The sequence below is a fragment of the Cyprinus carpio genome, chromosome A17 (genome assembly GCF_018340385.1).
Source record: "Cyprinus carpio isolate SPL01 chromosome A17, ASM1834038v1, whole genome shotgun sequence".
Lineage (NCBI taxonomy): Eukaryota > Metazoa > Chordata > Actinopteri > Cypriniformes > Cyprinidae > Cyprinus > Cyprinus carpio.
In genome coordinates this window covers 20705308-20724369 of record NC_056588.1, presented here as the reverse complement: position 1 = coordinate 20724369, position 19062 = coordinate 20705308, and the positions used below count along the sequence as shown (strand labels likewise).

The 19062-nt window shown below is 35.4% G+C and overlaps 1 protein-coding gene across 1 annotated transcript in view; it reads right to left on the bottom strand.

The window, feature by feature from the left end:
* Nucleotides 1-144: 144 nt before the first annotated feature.
* The window catches only part of LOC109089244 (calcium permeable stress-gated cation channel 1-like), a 54211-nt gene continuing 35293 nt past the window's right edge, over nucleotides 145-19062 (bottom strand). Inside the window, exons 7-23 of the mRNA XM_042774388.1 lie at nucleotides 18865-18916; nucleotides 18642-18750; nucleotides 17778-17851; nucleotides 17548-17628; nucleotides 17331-17451; nucleotides 16995-17128; nucleotides 15861-15983; nucleotides 14705-14858; nucleotides 14453-14559; nucleotides 12546-12632; nucleotides 10878-10943; nucleotides 10620-10782; nucleotides 9597-9702; nucleotides 8740-8907; nucleotides 6277-6392; nucleotides 5213-5287; nucleotides 145-4989 (exon numbers count right to left, since the gene is read on the bottom strand). Coding sequence (XP_042630322.1) covers nucleotides 4765-4989; nucleotides 5213-5287; nucleotides 6277-6392; nucleotides 8740-8907; nucleotides 9597-9702; nucleotides 10620-10782; nucleotides 10878-10943; nucleotides 12546-12632; nucleotides 14453-14559; nucleotides 14705-14858; nucleotides 15861-15983; nucleotides 16995-17128; nucleotides 17331-17451; nucleotides 17548-17628; nucleotides 17778-17851; nucleotides 18642-18750; nucleotides 18865-18916 — 1961 coding nt within the window. The 3' untranslated portion in view covers nucleotides 145-4764. The remainder of the gene's footprint in view (nucleotides 4990-5212; nucleotides 5288-6276; nucleotides 6393-8739; nucleotides 8908-9596; nucleotides 9703-10619; nucleotides 10783-10877; nucleotides 10944-12545; nucleotides 12633-14452; nucleotides 14560-14704; nucleotides 14859-15860; nucleotides 15984-16994; nucleotides 17129-17330; nucleotides 17452-17547; nucleotides 17629-17777; nucleotides 17852-18641; nucleotides 18751-18864; nucleotides 18917-19062) is intronic.

Sequence of the window (19062 nt, the reverse complement as noted above, 5' to 3'; positions counted from 1 at the left end):
ATTACTTGCTGTTTTTTGTATTTCACTTAAATTTACTAGCAGTTTCTGAGTAAAAATTGTTTCTACACCAAATGTGTAGCACAAACAATGCAGGACAATTTGTTCAAATATAAAACGACGAAATAAAGACACTACTTGACAGTGTAAAGTTTTTGTAAATTTAGTTTTATACCCTTAAGAGCTGTGCTGATGCAATGTAACAAGGTGCAGCAATTTACTGTGTCATAAGCGCCCCGTCACATGACATGGCACCTCAAGCCACATTCCATAAACCAACACTAAATAACGAAAACACAGTTGTATACACCAACAGCGAATACAAACAGAACAAAAGTAATTATCAAAAAGCATCGCACAAGAGCATTTTATCAGGTAGGTATTGAAGACATTGACGTAAGTGTGTTTGCATACGCTTGTGTGTATCTCATAGATAATGTGATACCAATGATTATTAGTGTGAATTAGATGGGATTGGGGTGCATTTGTATTGAGTTGCTGTTGAACAGTATGGCAAGAAATATACCTTTCCACAAGTACGCAGACACAGATATTTGGTCAATGCATTTGCTTTGTTGAATATGTTTAGCATGCTAGCAATTAACATGCCAACTGTTTACTTGCTCCGCCATGACAGTAGTTGACCTGAAAGAATAAAAATGACTGTAGAAGACGAAATGCAATGCAACAGATTCAGCGGCATTATAAAAAGTGGTCTGACACATTTCAGCTAGAATCATTTATGTACTTGCACAGAGTATGTTGCGGGGCTAAGTCAGTTTAAAACTTGTTAGGAATCTCTCACCTGTTTGATTCATTGGTGGAATGCGGTTTAGAATTTAGCCTCTTTGTTTTATCTTGCTCTGTAGTCCATGCAGCATATTGCAGGTCATGCTGGATTGTCAGACACAACATTTTTTTCTGTTTACTTCTTAAGATCTGTTTCTTCAAGGCACAGCAAGAAAGCACGGTACAAATCACAACTCATTTACATTCAGTTTGGCAAGAAAACCCTCCGCCCACCCCTTCCCTTCCAGTCCTAGAATCACTAGCAGCAAAGACCAAGAATACAAAAGTTACTAAGAAAATTAAAGTGTTACAGAAGCCAGAGCAAAACTCGATGGATCTAAAGAGAGCTGCAGGCTGGTTTGAGCATGTGACTGAGTTAAACAACATGCAGTTGGAGACTCTGGAATTGAAAACTTGTGAGTAGCATTTTCGGTTTGTGTCATAACACTTCATTTATATCACTTTACAAACATATTTAATGGATTTGATGATTCTTAAAGGAATGTTCTGATTTCAATACAAGCTCCATCGGCAGTTATAACTTCAACTCATCCCTCAAAAAAATGTGTATACAGTAATGCACTTACAGTACAATAAAACTCTATGGACTGGAATAAATGTTAAAAACATGTTTCAATTCTAAAACCACAAAATCTAAATATATGTTATCATGAAACTATTGTGATAAAACCGCTAAATCAAATTTAGATCTGAATTTTTCAACTGTCGGATCATATAAACCTAAAATTACTTACAGTTCAAATAACACACTTTTATATTAATATACAGGGCTTTAGACTGTGACTAAAATGTGCAACAATAAGGTAAAATCAAGTTGTGATAGTCTTTGCGCTCGTTAGAATGTAAGCTAATTTGGGTGGGTTCCTGCCCAGTTGGGGGGTTTTGAATTTTATTGTGCGGTTAAATTTGGGCTGGTTGGGGGGGTCAGTTTTCCGGTTTTCAAACATCTAAATTGTATAAGCTAATTGGTTAACAAACAAAATCCAAGTGTTCATGTACTGCATCCAATCAGTCATCATTAAATTACTAAACATTACTAAAAAGTCGGCTGATGCTTATGTTGCCTGCCGCAATTTTAGCCAATCACTAGGGATCAGCAGACAGACGTGATGATTCACGAGTGGTGAGTTTTTAGTGCGATAAGGCAGGGGTTTTCAAACCTGTCCTGCAGGCCCTGCAGCACTGCACATTTTGTATGTCCCCATTAGACACACCCAGTTCAGGTCTTGCAGTCTCTACTAATGAGCTGATGAGTAGAATCAGGTGTGTTGGGAGACATACAAAATGTGCAGGGGGGGGGCTACAGGACAGGTTTTAAAACGCCTGTGAAAAAAGGATCAGATTTTGAATGTACAGCTGTATATTTAAGTGATCACAATGCCAGAGTGGCATAAATACTGTACAAGTTACATGGTAAAGAGTGGGAGAGTGACTCTCAAAACGTGAATTACACCTGTAGAGGGAGATGACGCGAAGGCTCTAATATCATTGTAACTCTGAAATCAGAGCACAGGTGAATAATTTACTCAAAATCAAATCTGAATATGGGACTATATGTTCCTGTCCTGCATCAGGACATCTTATAAACTGTCCAGAGTGGTATCCTTGAAAGCTGCTGGACTTGATTAGTTTTGACTATGCAGAGTTGTGTATTATGTTCTACAGTATGTACTTCATGAAAGACTTTCTCTATTTCTGTGTGAAGTTAAAGTGCAACACGAAGGTAAGCGCATTATTGTTGTTGTTTATTTTTTATTGTTGGATTATCATACAGTATGCATCAATGAATAACGCAGTTTTGATTGAGATGGTGTGTGCATGATTGAGTGTGAAATACCAGCTAATTAAAATACCTTCTAGTTGCTTATTCCAGTCACTTATATTGGGCACTTTTTGCATTTAAATTGGCGTATTCTGACTGTTGACATTGAAAATGATAGGTGTGTTTTTTCGACGGTATCGGTCAATTTGTTGCTGTTGTGACAGTATCTGCCTGCGTATTTTAGTCATATTTGGTAATTCTCTTTATGTATATGCCCTGATTTGTTCTGTTTACCTGGGAAACTGATCTATTTTTACATTATTTTTGTCACCATTATTTTGCTTTAAGGAGTTAAAAATGGTCCTTATCAACCTTGATTGACATGGCAATAACATTCTATAGCATTATTTTGACAGTTACATTTTTTTTTTTTTTTTTGAGTGGGTTTTTGGTGAGTTTTTGGGTTAGAAATCGTCCTTCCAATCTGGCAACACTGGCGCTAATGGTTCATGCATGTGAAGAGCAGGATGTCTGTTTCTTAACAAAATGACTCTTGCGAATCGGTTCTTTAAGTCAAAAAGATTCACGTAACCGCTCTTGAATTAGCTGTTTCTGTTTGAATCAGACTTGGTCGGGAAATTAAGTCGCTATTAAGTTCACAACTGACTCCCTCACTGAACCACAAGTCAGTAATACCACTTGGAAGTTCATGGAAGTTATGAACTCCATGACTGAGGTGAATCTGAACAACCATCAGCAGTTACTGTCACACTTTTTTTTTAAGGTCCATTCTCACTATTAACAAACAATCGACTGCGACTTTTGCCTCAATAAACTGCTAATTTGCTGCTTATTAATAATAGTAAGGTAGTTGTTAAGTTTACGTACTGGATAGGATTAGGGATGTAGAATATGGTCATGCAGAATATGTGCTTTATAAATACTAAAAAACAGCCAAAATGTTAATAATAGGCATGCTTATAAGAAACTAGTTAATAGTGAAAATTGCTCCCTACTAATGTGTTATCACAATTACATAATCTGTTGGCCAAAAAAGGCAAAAAGACTAGTCTATTATTTTGCCTGGAGCTTTAATATGAGTGTTTTTTTTTTTAGAGCTTAAACCCTCTGGAATGCTCCATAGACCATACTCTAAGTGCATTAATGTAGAAACTAAGGGAGTCAAATATACGCTGCCAATAAAGCGTAAGTCTTTTTGAACATTCCTTTAACAGCTCTTTTAGTTTGTTGTCTTTTTTTCCTGCAAACTGATTATTTTCGCACTTTTTTTTTCAGTTCATTAAGTGGAGTCTGCTAAATTTGACTGTATATTAGTCAGTAAAAAGCTTCACTTTCGAATGTTCTCTCACATCTCTTCCACAGACCAACCAACTGATTGAACTTCACAGGAAAGAAAAAGCAAACAAATTATGGAATGAGTGCCTCGTTGACTTTGAAATCTACTGTAGTGCCAATTGACTGCAGTATGCACAACACAACTGCTATTGTCACTGCGAAACAAACAATAATTGGGAGCGACTGACTCTGGCGCACACTGCAATAAAGGTTGAGGGTGTTAATAACAGTAATAATAATCTAATAATAGGAAACACATGAAAACAACGCCCTCTCACCATAATGTTGCACAATTACGTACAATTGCTAAAATACAAATACTGAATAAAAATAAGCACAAACTGCATCAACAGCAAAAGGAGTAATAATAAGCAAATAAGATTTGGATGTCTCAACTCTTTGGAGCTATACAATATGACTACGCATATAAAATACATCGAAAAATCTGTCAAAATACAATGTCCCAAGCTTCAGGCAAACAAACTGCCAGACACACATTAACGTCATTAAAGAGAAAAGAAAAATACAGAAGAAAGTAGAAAGCGTAGTCTGAGCAAGAGAAGTGGCTGGTCTCGTTCTTCGACAGATCTTTGCTTTTATCCACTTCAGATACTTCTTTGAAAGCTCATCAAAGTCCTCAGAACTAAAACCGTCATGTCAGTGAATTCCCAACAAGCTTTTTGAAGCAGTTTGCTTGGATGGCTGCAATTTGTTGTCTTTTACTCGTAAATGGAGGTTGTAGAGGAATAATTTTGCAGCATAGTGCCTCTTTATCAGCCACTATCTAAGATGAGGCATGGGGCTTTAGCGTTAGGGAGTAGGAACGTGGGGCAGATTGGTCACTGGAGACCTACAGGACTGTCCATGAAAGGGCTTGGACAGCTGGGATTTGGGTCATCCTTGAGTTCAGTCTCCAAAGTTTCCTCCAGATCCTTCTCCTCCACCCCTTCGGCGTCACGCACTGAACTCTGGCTGTTCCCCATGGTGCCGTAGCTCTGGTGGGCCGGAGAAGGCATGGGAGTCAGGCTCAGCTCTGGCTCCAGCAACACGGAGGCTATAAAAAGCTGAGGAGGGATAGAACGAGAGGTAAATAGATGGACAGCAAGAGTGTCATTATCTTAAGAGCTTCTTTTTTTGTTTATGTAACATGTGACATGTGAAGTGTCTTTGACAATGTGAGTGGAAGCCTTAGAGGAGATGAGAGGAGAGAGACAAACTAATTTCATAAGGGGGACTTGAAAAGAGGGTGTGATGAATGAAATGAGATGTGACTGGATGAACAGGTACATTAGCTGTGGTTGTGGTGGAAACGGTGCTTCTTTCTGCATCAGTGAAGCCTCCTTCTGTCGTCTGATCGGACATCTGCAACAAAACAAAATAGCAATCAGTTTTTACTGCCTGAAGATATTATTTTCCTGAATAAATTATCTTTGAGAACGTATTTTCAAAGCCCATCTAAAATAATTTAATCTCAGTGTTTTCAAGGCTGCACTGTTGACAAATGGATCTAGTTTTTGAAGTAACAGTCATAAACTTTCCTGTTTTCCAAACACAACTAAGTGTAAGTATTTATGGATGAAACATAGATGGGCCAAACTGCAAATACAAAGTGACAATGCATTCAAGGTATATATTTTTCTCATTTTTAGATAATGCACTCCCTGGGAATACAACTCTGGGTGACCCTGGGTGATACATCTTTAAGAATGGGTCGTTGAATTATTCACTCAACCAATTCATTTAAAAATGCAGATTCATTTAGTAACAAAACACCACTGTGTTTGTTTGGAGGAGCAGAACGGTTATGCTGTGGCTTTGTTTGGAACAATTTTCGTTAGAAAAATAAAGCAAAAACAATATCCTCAATATTAGGTCTAAAATGTAAATCACATAACATTAACTTTATATTTGTTTAATCACTGTATAAAATCAATATAAAATAGTTGGTAAAAAGGCAGGTGCTTGTGTGATATTGCTTAGCTATATCATTTGATACAAAAAAAAAAAAAAATATATATATATACATAAATATATATACATATATACCCTATATATATAAACCAAAAAAAGAAACAAGAACTCATACGGGGCGTTTTTGCCCCCATATCCTTTGATTTTGGTTGCATTTTGATTGCAAGTCCTAGTTAGTTTCTGAAAATGAAAACATGTTGAACTATCATAAAAATCATGTCACAATTCAACAAATCATAACTATAGTTTTGCTTAATACAAAAATATAATTGCTTATTTTTCTGAGTTTGGTTTGAACCTGTTCACTCATTAACTTACAGTTTTACCACCATATGGACCATGCTTCTACAAATCATCAAGATTGAGCTTTTATCACTGACCTGGTAGCTTGTTGATCTGTCAGGTCGTAGTTTTTTCAGACAGAAGCCAAAGCAGGAGAAGGCAATACAGCACAATAGAGTTATGAATGTGAACAGAGTGATGGGCTGCACTGGACCTGCACAAGAGATAAACCATGAGGTTTAGCTTTTATATGTGACAGAGCTGGAGACCTGATCTTTACGGTCTTGGTCTTAAGATTTCTTAAGACCACATAAACATGGCCTTAGTCTGGGTCTCATTACTAGTATTGGTTTGGGTCTGGTTCTGGAAATTTCGTTTTTTTTTTTTAAATATACTTACGCAAGACCACAGTCTTGATTGCAATTTTCATGATTTTCATTTCTCCCATTAGCTACTGTCAAAGTGGCTTAGTATTTGAAATTTATGCTACAATAATTTCCACATTTTTTCCATTCCAGTTTATTAAAATGGATAGACAGAATCTGAGTATTGGGGTTTAGATATGGTCTGGATCTAGGCCTTGAGTGGTCTAGTCTTGTTCTGAGTTGGGGTCTTAAGGGGTGAACACATGTTTTATAGTAAAACATGAATACATGAATACATCCTAATGCATTAAAGCATTAAAGCATTTGTTTTTCACCCATAGGTTACACAGTCATTCTAGTAATGTTTTTAATTTTGCACCTTTTTTTTCTGGAAGAGCCAGGACATTTTTTAATATAACTCCGATTGGATTTGTCTGAAAGAATAAAGTCATACTGTATAAACAGGATGGCTTGAGGGTGAGTAAATTATGGGGTAATTTTCATTTTGGGGTGAACTATCCCTTTAACAGTGTATGCGTTTGAAAAAAAAAGACATGAATGTGAATAAATAATCAAAGAATTAATTTTTCGTGGGGAAAATATCCCATTAAGGGCTTTAGACAATTACTATCAATATCAGTTTAATTAGGCCTACATATTTATATACACTGCCAGAGTAGTGTGGGACATTTTATTGGTGGATGGATGTGATTTATTTGACTTTTTTTGGACTATTGAAAAATAACACCCTGTCACTGCCATTATAAAGCTTGGAAGAGCCAGGACAATTTTTAATATAACTCCGATTGGATTTGTCTGAAAGAATAAAGTCATATACACCTAGGATGGCTTGAGGGTGAGTAAATTATGGGGTAATTTTCATTTTGGGGTGAACTATCCCTTTAACAGTGTATGCGTTTGGAAAGACATGAATGTGAATAAATAATCAAAGAATTATCCTTTTCGTGGGGAAACTATCCCATTAAGGGCTTTAGACAATTACTATCAATATCAGTTTAATTAGGCCTACATATTTATATACACTGCCAGTCAAATGTTTTTATTTTATTTATTTTTTTGTATAGAGGATGCATTTAACTGATCAAGTGTGACAGTCATGGATATACGTATATACTGTATATATATTAGTTTTTTTTTGTTTGTTCATTTTTTTTTTTTAAACGTGGTTTGGTTATATTTTTAACAATGACAAACATTTAGTGCAAGTACAGTATAACCTGATACTTTCATCATTTTATAGAGAACAACAAATTTGACTAACTGAAAATATGCACAGGGTCCAGGCATACTCAAGACTGAACTGATACTTACAGGCCTGAGACTGGAGAAACAGATTGTTAGTGTTTTTAAGCTACGTGTCCACCAAAGTGTTTTTTTTTTTTTTTTTTTTTTGCTGAATCTAGCGTATTTTTTCAGTTGTTTTCAATGGGAGTGTAGTTTTTTTCTTTGTTTTAAATGCCAGGAGCAAATTGAGGCACTGACTGTTTTTTTCTTGGCGCCGAGAGCTGAAGAATATTCAACTTTGGGTAAAACGCAGTACACATCACGGTCACATTTTAGTCAGCTAACCAATCACAGTGAAGGAGGGGCGGGGCAAATACCGGTCTGACCAACCGTTGCACCCTGCATTTACTACGACTAAGTTAATATTGTTTGTATCCGAGTATTCGTGTCTTCACAAGCTTCACCTTTACAGTCACTTTCCCATTGAGAATGGGCAACAAATTTCTATTTGGATACTTTAGATCGGTCATGGGCCCTGTGTCTTACCTGGTTGCCCACTGACGGCAACATTGCTCAGCAACATTGCTCAAAAAGTTGCCATCTGTATCATCACCTTAAAGGTATAGTTCACCCAAAAATAAAAATTACCCCATGATTTACTCACCCTCAAGCCATCCTAGGTGTATATGATGTTGTTCTTTGAGACGAATCCAATCGGAGTTATATTTAAAAATGTGCTGGCTCTTCCAAGCTTCATAATGGCAGTCAATGGGTGTTATTTTTCAATAGTCCAAAAGAAGTCCAATAAAGCACATCTATCCACCATAAAAAGTGTCCCACATGGCTCCTATATATATATATAGCCATGACTGTCACACTTGACAGTCCCAAATTTGAGGGGGCATGTGCCCCATAAATTTGATTAGGCATGATGTTTCTGTCTAAACCTACCCAGTCTGAGCACAGAGAAGAACAGCAGCCAGAACATGCAGAGAATGGGCGCCACCACCACTTGACTGATGGCGGCCGAATGGATCCGCTGGCTGAGCTTTGTGGGTAAATAGGCATAGTAGATATTATAGCGATCCACCATATGCTTCAGCACAAGGTACAGCAATCCTGAAAAATGAACAAATGAACAGAAGTTATCAAATAATCTTTGATCTTTCTAAATTACACTGTAATTTTTAAAAGTGCTTTTCAGATGGCCCAGCAGCAATGCTTTGCGGGTAATGCATTGTGTTCCTGTCCTTGTATGCATCTGCTCAGGTATAATATTTATATATTTACCTGTTTATGTGAGTGCAAGTTGCCAAATGAATTCAGAACTAAGTGAAATATCATAATGATGGATGTCAGCCTATAGTAAATAAACAGTCATGGTGTGTATTGGTGACAGAACAGGCGTGGAGTGGGCGTCTGGATCTCGGCTAGACGGGTCGGAGCGTCTGGAAGACTACAGCGGGTTCACACCCAGTGGCCATGTCACACCGTGATACTGAGATGCTGTTGGAGATACGGCTCAGACACCCACACACTGACTGAGGATGGGAACGAGGTATTAGAACACGCACAGAGGTAGAAATCAAGACTGACGGGAAGAAAGAAAGAGAGCTGTGGGTAAAAAGGAACCGAGAAAATGAGAGGAAAAGAAAAAAAATGACACAAACGGCGCAGTGGAGACGATAGACAAATGGATTTGAGTGCAAACTGGGGGGAAAAGAGGAATTAGGGAGCGGAAAAAGAAGTACTAAAAGAAAAGCCTATTTGTTGTAAAATAAAAAAAAACTTAAACTACACAGACTCACCAAAAGGTACAATGATGGGGCAGGTGATGCTGTAGGTCATACTGACTGAAAATATGCACATGGTCCAGGCATACTCAAGACCAAACTGAAACTCATAGGCCTGACTCTGAAGATGAGAATGGAGAAACAGGTTGTTAGTGTTTTTTATTGCCATTTCTTGACAATCACTATGAAGAGTGATTGTATGGAAAAGAGCAGTGGGAAGATTCTTCAAACAGCCTCCTTTAGTATTCCACAGAAAAAAAATAACACTGTATGCATCTGGAATGACATGAATGTGAATAAATAATCAAAGAATTATCCTTTTCTTGGGGAAACTATCCCATTAGGGACTTTGGATAATTACGATCAATATAAGTTTAATTATATATTCATATACCTTTATTCATCAAGGATGCATTTCTTCTTTAGTTTAACAGTGTATGCATTTGTAGCTACATGAATGTGAATAAAGAATGTTAATAAAGTGCTATTAATACAGAATAATGATTTTTTTAACAGGGGTGGGGGGATGTTCTAGACAATTACTATATACATTATTACTATACTTATAAGTATAATTTTTACATATACATACAGTAATGTTTACATTTTATTTATATATGTTTAATACTTTTATTAAGCAAGTTTGCATTTGATTGATCAAAAGTGACAGTCAAGACTTTTAAATGGTACAAAACAAAATCTATTCCAAATAAATGCTGTTGTTTTTAATTTTTTATATATCATGGTTTCCAAAACAATATTAAGTACCACAACTGTTTTCCACCTTTATAATAAGAAATGTTTCTTTAGAAGCAAATTAGCATTTTAAAATGATTTCTGAAGGACACTGAAGACTTGCGTACTGTAATAGCTGTTGAAAATTCAGCTTTGCAATCACAGGGACAAATAACAAGAGTTATATTTAAATTGTAGTAATTAATTGTTTTTGCTTTATTTGATAAGATAAAATGTATAAAATAAATGAAGCCTTTAGCCATAAGAGACTTCAATCACTACTCACTACATGGACTCACTCACTCTTTTAACGTGGATGCGCTCAGCTTTAGATTTGGCAAAGCAAAGGCGAACAGAGTACACCAGTAGAGCAGGAATACGCAAAAGCTCCATGACCGTTCCGATCAGACTGGACGTGATCACGTAGTTCACAAAAAAAGCTCCGTTATCAGGCAAAAACACACATCTGAGGGAAAACAAAGTGGTTTTAGGTCTCAACGAATTATGCAACTAAGAAAAATCAACCAACATCTGTAGATTTCAGCAGCAGTAAGAACTTACTGAAACTTTACATCTGTTTCATCCAGGAAGTGGATGTCAAAGAGCCACCTGAAGAATAAATCCAAGCTGGGGAGCAGACAAAAAGATATATGTGACCCTGGACCACAAAAACAGTCTTAAAGGGATACTCCACACCAAAATGAAAATTTTGTCATTAATCACTTACCCCCATGTCGTTCCAAACCCGTAAAAGCTCCATTCGTCTTCAGAACACAATTTAATATATTTTGGATGAAAACCGGGAGGCCTGTGATTGTCCCATAGACTGCCAAGTAAATAACAGTGTCAAGGTCCATAAAAGGTATGAAAGTCGTCGTCAGAAAACTCCATCTGCCATCAGACGTGCAATCTGGGTTATATGAAGCCACGGGAACACTTTTTGTAAGCGAAGAAAACAAAAATAACGACTTTATTCAATAATTCCTTTGTCAGCAGTCTCCTCTGAAATTTTTATGCTTTGATTTTTGCATCTTGTGGCGAGGATGGGATATACAGAAGGCAGTCTATGGGACAGTCTCAAGCCTCCCAGTTTTCATCTAGGTGGACAAAGCAATTTCATCCAAAATATTTTAAATTGTGTTCTGAAGACGAACTGAGCTTTTACAGGTTTGGAACGACATGGGGGTAAGTGATTAATGACAAAATTTTCATTTTGGGGTGGAGTATTCCTTTAAGTCGCTGGGGAATATTTTTAGCAATAGCCAAAAATTATTGATTTTTCTTTTATGCCAAAAATCATTAGGATATTAAGTAAAGATCATGTTCCATGAAGATATTTTGTACATTTTCTACTGTAAATATATAAAAAATTAATTTTTGATTAGTAATATGCATTGCTAAGGACTTCATTTGGGCAACTTCAAAGATGATTTTCTCAATATTTCGATTATTTTTGCACCCTCAGATTCCAGATTTTTAAATAGTTGCATCTCGGCCAAATATTGTCATATCCTAACAAACCATACATCAGTGGAAAGCTTATTTATTCAGCTTTCGGATGATATATAAATCTCAAATTGACACTTAAGACTGGTTTTGTGGTCCAAGGTCACATATAATGTATAATACTGTACATTATATATACAGTGGCTACCAAAAGTATAGATGATGCCAGTTCTCCTCAAATTCACGCAGGTGTCCTAGCAGTGTAATTAACTATGAAAATGATCCACTAATATATGCCAGCCACAAAGTGTTTAGATACATACTGGTAGCCTTTATCTACTGTTTTATGTTGTGTGCGTTAAAACATATGCTTGCTATAATTGAAACATGATAATATGAAGTTCATAAAAACTGAATTTTTTTGTGGAGATCAAAATCAAATCAGTTTTTTGAGTTAATGTCTGGTTTTATATTTTTGTGGAGATCAAAATCAAACATTTTTAGGTGATCTATCTGTCTGGGGACTGAAAAAAAAGAAAAGAAAAGAGCCTCATTAAAAGACTGAAATTCTTTACAAAAAAAAAAAAAATGTTGGCATAAGTAGGACATACTTGTTTATCATTGACCCACATACATATATAGTACTGTATATAAAGGAACATTTTATTCTGAGACAAAATGACATGTTTCACTAGCTAATAAAATGTCCATTTTATTTAAGTGCTTTTATTGACATGTTATTATAACATATAATTAGAGTATTTCAGATTATGGGATGTTTACCTGGATAGACCCAATGATGGCAGAATGATTACCATGAAGACAAGCAGCAGAAAGCATTTATGCATAGTGACCTGATTCTCACCGGACCTGAAAGAGACACATATTACAAGAAAATTCAAATGATTACAACTGAACCAAACAACTAACTAGAATAAATATATAAATTTAGAATAATAAATAAATGCATTTTCATCTTGATTTACCATTCCTTTCTTTTCCATTTTCACACCAGTCCCTCTACTAGACAGACTGTTTGTGGTTAAAATCAACATAAAACTGCGTTGGCAACCAAATTAAGTGATGTATTTCATAGTAAAATAAAGGAAATGTCTTTAGTTGATTTTATGTTTACTTGTATGTGTATATTAATCATCAATGTTTTCACTGTAAAGACAACAGATACTCAAGTGCTGCAGGTTCTGCAGTTGCACAATATACATGAGGGTTTGATCCACATGAAATATAATGTGACTCTGTGAAAGACGCTGCCAGTGTGCATATGATTATTCCCTTGTTGTGATCACTATGACAACAAGCCTGGAGAGGCAAGCAGAGAGCGCAAGAGAGAGGGACACCATGTAAACGTGTTGTACATAGGTGGGTGGGAGACTGGGTTGGGGGTTGTTCTGCAGTTATGCAATATGTTTGTGCGCAGATATGAACATGTTTATGCAATAGATTTCAGCTGCACTGCAAATACAACTACCGACAGCACAAACTTACACTGGTCACCAGGACACTATACTTCTGCTAAACATCATATGTGTATAGGACTGTGTATGTGTATGATTGTATAAGTTTGTATAGGTTGATTAAGAGATCATTCACCCAAAAATGAAAATTCTATATAGGCTTGCTTACAATCATGCAGTTCCAAACCTGTGTGATTAATTTTGATACTTAAATGTCTTAGTGTTATTTTTCATACAATGGAAGTCAATGTGAACCAAAACAATCTTCTTTTTTCTTCAGAAAGAAATGCATATAGGCTTGGAATGACATGAGAGTGAGTAAATAATGACAGAATTTTCATTTAATGAAATGTATGTGTGTATGTGTATTCCTTTAATAAATGTGCATGTGTCAGGAATGTTGGGACAGTATTAGGAATTTAGGCCTAAGCTGCTTCATGAATTTATTATTTGTGTGTGTGCAATGTTCATAGTTATAAATCAAGCAACACCTTCCCCAAATTCACATTATCACAATGCAATAAAATCACATTCTAACTAGTTTAATGTAAATGATAATATATTAGTTAACATAAAAGGTTTTTATGCATTATGGTAGTATTTGTACAATGTTAAAACTATACTAAAGAGAAATTATGAAATATTAAACTATTCTGAACTTTCTAAAAACCCTAAAAATAAAGAATCCTGAAAAATGTAGCACAGTTCCCACAAAAATTTTAAGTAGCAGAAGTGTTTGCTGATAATAATAGGATAAAAATATAAGAAATGTTTCTTGAGCACCAAATCATCATGATTTCTGAAGGATCATGTGACTATGAAGACTGAAGTAATAGCTGCTGAAAATTCAGCTTTGCCATGACAGGAATAAATTACATTTTAAAATATATTAAGAATAATATTTTAAGAATATTTTACAATATATGTATTTTTACTGTATTTTTGATCAAATAAATGCAGCATTTGTGAGCATAAGAGACTTCCTTAAAAAAAAAAAAATTCTTACCAAACCCAAGTTTTCACATTGTAGTATATAATCCAGGTGCATTATGGTTATCAAAATCATGTTTTAACATACATCAAAAATATTTTGTGCTAATAACACAACTATTTAATTTTAATAATTATATTTTCAATTTTAATCAGTGCAAATCAGTCAATAGAATAGAATAGAAATGAAGAGTTTGAAGCCAGATGGTGGAAACAGCATCATACCTGGTCCAGTGGTGCTCAAAGAAAGATGAATAGTACACAATGAAGGGCAGGAGAATGGAAAAGGCCCACAGGAGCAGGGTGGGGAAGAACTGGGTAATTACTGGATTCTAGACAGTAGAATACAGTAAAAGATCAAATTCAAAACATTCAACTTCTGCAAACAACACAAAAAAGCACTTTCAGTTTTATTTTACATTCTAATGTGGCGTACTACAGCAGGACTGTTGTAAAACTGCTTTGATGGTCACTGACCCTTAAGCTTTCAACTGGCCGGGTGACGTTGAACTTGTCCATAGTGTTTACGATGATAGCAGGGGTTGTGAGAAAGAAGAGCAAGAAGAAAAGCACAATGTTGAGCAGGACGCAGCGGAGCCACCAGCGAGAACCGCACACTGACAGATTTTCCCTGGACGAACATAGGCACCAATCAACACAACAAGGTCTCAACTACAGTTACAGGACAGACAGTGTGCACTCTCCCAGAATAAGTGGGATGTTCAGCAACTATTACATAAATAACCCAACTTAAGCTGGTCTCCAAAACTGACCAAACTGATGTTCAGTTGGATTAGCTAGTCGGCCATCTGGTCTTCCAGGTCAATATATATAGAATATATATATATATATATATATATATATATATATATATATATTTTTTTTTTTTTTTTTTTTTTTTTTTTTTTTTTTCTCTATCTCATACTGTTTACCACAAAAGAAAAATATCATTCTTTTAAATAAAACCAATGCACATGAAAAGTGTAACAACATGAATTAGGAATAAAAAATTACCTTTCAAAAGTCACTGAGGAATTTTCCAAAACTGCAAAACCATTTACTTTATAAATGCAGGGGTACAAAACATAGAACTCTCGGGCTACACTGAACTGGAAAACATTCACACTTCAATAAATTGTTTTAATTAGAAGCAAACATGCTACAACATTAGAGCTTATATCCATAAAATGAAAGTCTTGAATTCAGACACACACACACACACACACACACACACTTGTCCAGTCAAACAGAAAGACAGGCTGACACTGCCCCCCCACCCCCCACACACACACACCCACACACACTCACACTCACTCAATATATGATTCTCAACACATATTATGTAAGAGATATAATGGCTTTCACAGTGGCTGTCTAGGCACACACTCAGATTGAGACTTAATTAATCCAATTTCATTTCTCAAATCCAAGTGTAATGGTCTGGAACAAAGCATGTCATGAAAAATATATATGACTTCAGCTTGCACATCACTGAATACTTAAAAAAAACGTTAAATAAAACATCATATAAAACATAGTAAATCCAGATCATTGAAAAGAAATAACCTCACTGCGGTTATTTCTATACTTTTTTCTGTTTCAAGATGTAGATGTGGCTATCGTTTCGACTCACCAGATGATGTCATTAGGGGCCGGGGCGTAAGAAACACCCCACTGATGGGAGCGCACCACTGTGGTGATGCTGGACTGCTGGGGTCTGTGGCGGCAGCGAGCTCGGCTGTAGTCTTTCACAATACTACAGAAACATAAGCACAGAGTTTCAAAGCGGTGCATGTATTTCAGCAATAAAGCATGCAAGAAGGTTGCGAATATACTGTATAGTCTGAATATAGTCTACACAGCAGACTACTGAATTACTAGAATGTGGTTTTTAACATACTATATTGACCAATCAAAAGTCAGGACCAGAATGAACTGTTGTATAAACTTATATATAAAACAGTTTATTACGTTATGATATAAAGGCTGTTATTGGATGCAAAGGTTTGGTAAAAAGGAGTTTAAAATATAACATTTCCTTGAATTAAAGCTTTGGTTTATCATATTTGATGTGCTCCATGTACAGTATGTGCACTGATCAGTGTTTATATATACTTGGATTAAACCACTCATTTCATATGGATTTATTTTATGATATTTTCATGAACTTTTTGAAGTTTGAAATTTTTGGTGGACTGGACATTCAATGAAGGGACAGAAATCCCAATTTTTTTGACATTTTAAAGAAATCATATGGGTTTGGAACACCATGAGGGTGAGTTAATGATGACATCATTTTATTTTTTGGTGAACTTTCCCTTTAAAGATAAGCTTTGCCTTATTTTTTCCTCCTAATTAGCTCAGGATCTTTCTACTGGATATTTTTATTTTTTTAAATTAAATCAGAAAAAAAATTATATGTATATGTACATATATATATAAACACAAATGAATGGTATCCGTGCAATCCATAGGCTACTATAATAATAATAATAATAATAATAATAATAACATACTATAATAATAATAATAATAATAATAATAATAACAATTATGATATATGTTGGATTACTGAATTTATAAACCGTGGTTTCCCAAATTAATGTTCATGAGTTGATGAAAAGCTGATGAAAACAACAACAACAACAACAACAACAAAAAACAGGCAATTAAATATTCTTTTCTATGCTTACATAATCTCTTGACAGATGATGCTGATTTTCAAAAATGTAACCTCAGTAATCAGCCATTTATCCATAAGACTTACACTGCAGTCATTCTCTCATCTCTGAAGGTAACAAAGGCAATGCCCAGCCTCTTCATAGAGATACGGTTCTTCTCTGCATTAAACTCATCTGTCAGCTTCTCCTCCAGTTCACTGTAATACTGCTCTGCATCCACCTGACAAAAAGACAATGACATAAAACATGAGAGATGCGTATCACATCTCCTTGCAGAGCACTTAATGACTGTCAGTTAGTGTGTAGTGGTCTCCAGTGGCCAACATGAGGAGGTGCAGTACCAGCCACACTATAGGTATACAATTTGTGCACACAAATATATCCATTCTGACAACTATCGTGAGTGTGTGCAGGACATTTACCTGTTCAAAGCCACATATATCACAGCAGAAGATCTGTGCACAGGGGTGAGTCTTTATCATGATCCTGCCTTCCTTCTGAGCTTTGGTTGTGAAGTACAGCCTTCCTTTCATTGCTTTTCGCCTGACATATAGTTTTAATATGGTTTAATTATTTAATTATGCATTATTTGTGAGATTCAGCTCTATGATATGCAGGAGACATGCAAACGAAAATGACCTTTCTGAGTCCAGCTTCATTAGTTTTTGTACATCAAAGCAGATCCGGATGTCTGTGACGGTGCAGCTAGGGTAGGCTTCACTGTTTGGAGATAGAAGAGACACTGGCTTTTAAATAAGTGAAAAATGAATGCCCTTGGTTGTGTTGACATTTAATATCTGATATGCTGAAGTATGGAGATCAAGCAATAGTTGTAATCTGTGGATAACAGATCTGTGCTCTTTACTCACTGCAGGTGTTTGGTGATCAGGCCGGGATCAGAGATTTCTCTGGGAACTGAAGTTATCATTAGAGTTCTGGCCACCTGCAGTAATAAATCAAAGGTTTTATTTTTTTATTTTTTTATTTTTTCTCTGAGTGGTGACACTACACATTTAAAAAAAAAAAAAAAAAGGGTTCTTTCTTTGCATATACGGTTCCATGAAGAACCTTTAAAATCCATGGAAATGCTTAAGTGCACAAAAGGTTATTTACTGTTGAAAAAGGTTTTAAAAAGTACTTCACACTAAAAAAAAAAAAGTGTTTTAATGCAACAACACACACACACACACACACACACACACATATAAAAAACATTTGTTTTACATAAAAATAAAATATACATATCAAAATATACATCATATTGTAGCTGTACATTTAATTTTAATTGTGAATAAAATAAAATAAAATAAAATAAAATAAAATAAAATAAAATAAAATAAAATATGATTTTCATTATTGTATTACCTTATAGAGAATCTAATGAGAATCACTAACAATAATGAGAATTGCAAACAAACAAACAAACATGAAACATCTGAATGCATTAATGAAATAAGAAATATGCTTAACTGTAATGAAAGCACATCACAATCCCCCCAAAATTGAATGGCTTTATATAGTTCTATAAAAATATTGTTTTATTTTATTGTTGTATTATTATTCTTTTAAATTCTAAATTATATGTAAACATTAAAAAAAGCATGTTTTAGACCTGAACATTTTTTCATGAGATGCACTTACTCTGCTTGCCAGCACTGTTGAAAAGCAGTGCCATTTATGGACCAGAAATGAGGTGTGGTAACACATGAACATGAATACAGCTGTTCACCAACCTTCTCATCTTCTCTGTATTCCAGCCGTGAGGAATGATGGGCCATGCACAGTACTGTGATCACAAAATACAGCAGAGCAAAGATGCTGTGCAGCCACAGAAATGCATTCCTAATGCACAAGAAAAAAAGAGTTATTAAAATCATGCCAACAACTTCATAAATATGTACATACTCAACAAGGTTATGCTTTTCAGGTATACATTCATCATAACAACAAACTTACTGTGCAGGGACATTAACCACTGTTGTTCGGCCGAAATTCTGTGGGCTATCTCCTGAAAAGAATAGAAATAAACAACTTGTGTAACATTTCATGCACTTCTCACATACCAGTGTCAAAAATAAAACTCTGAAAGTAATTTGAGGCCTGTGTGGTACAGTGCAAACTGAATGTGGAATAAAAAAATAAAAAAAAAACTAT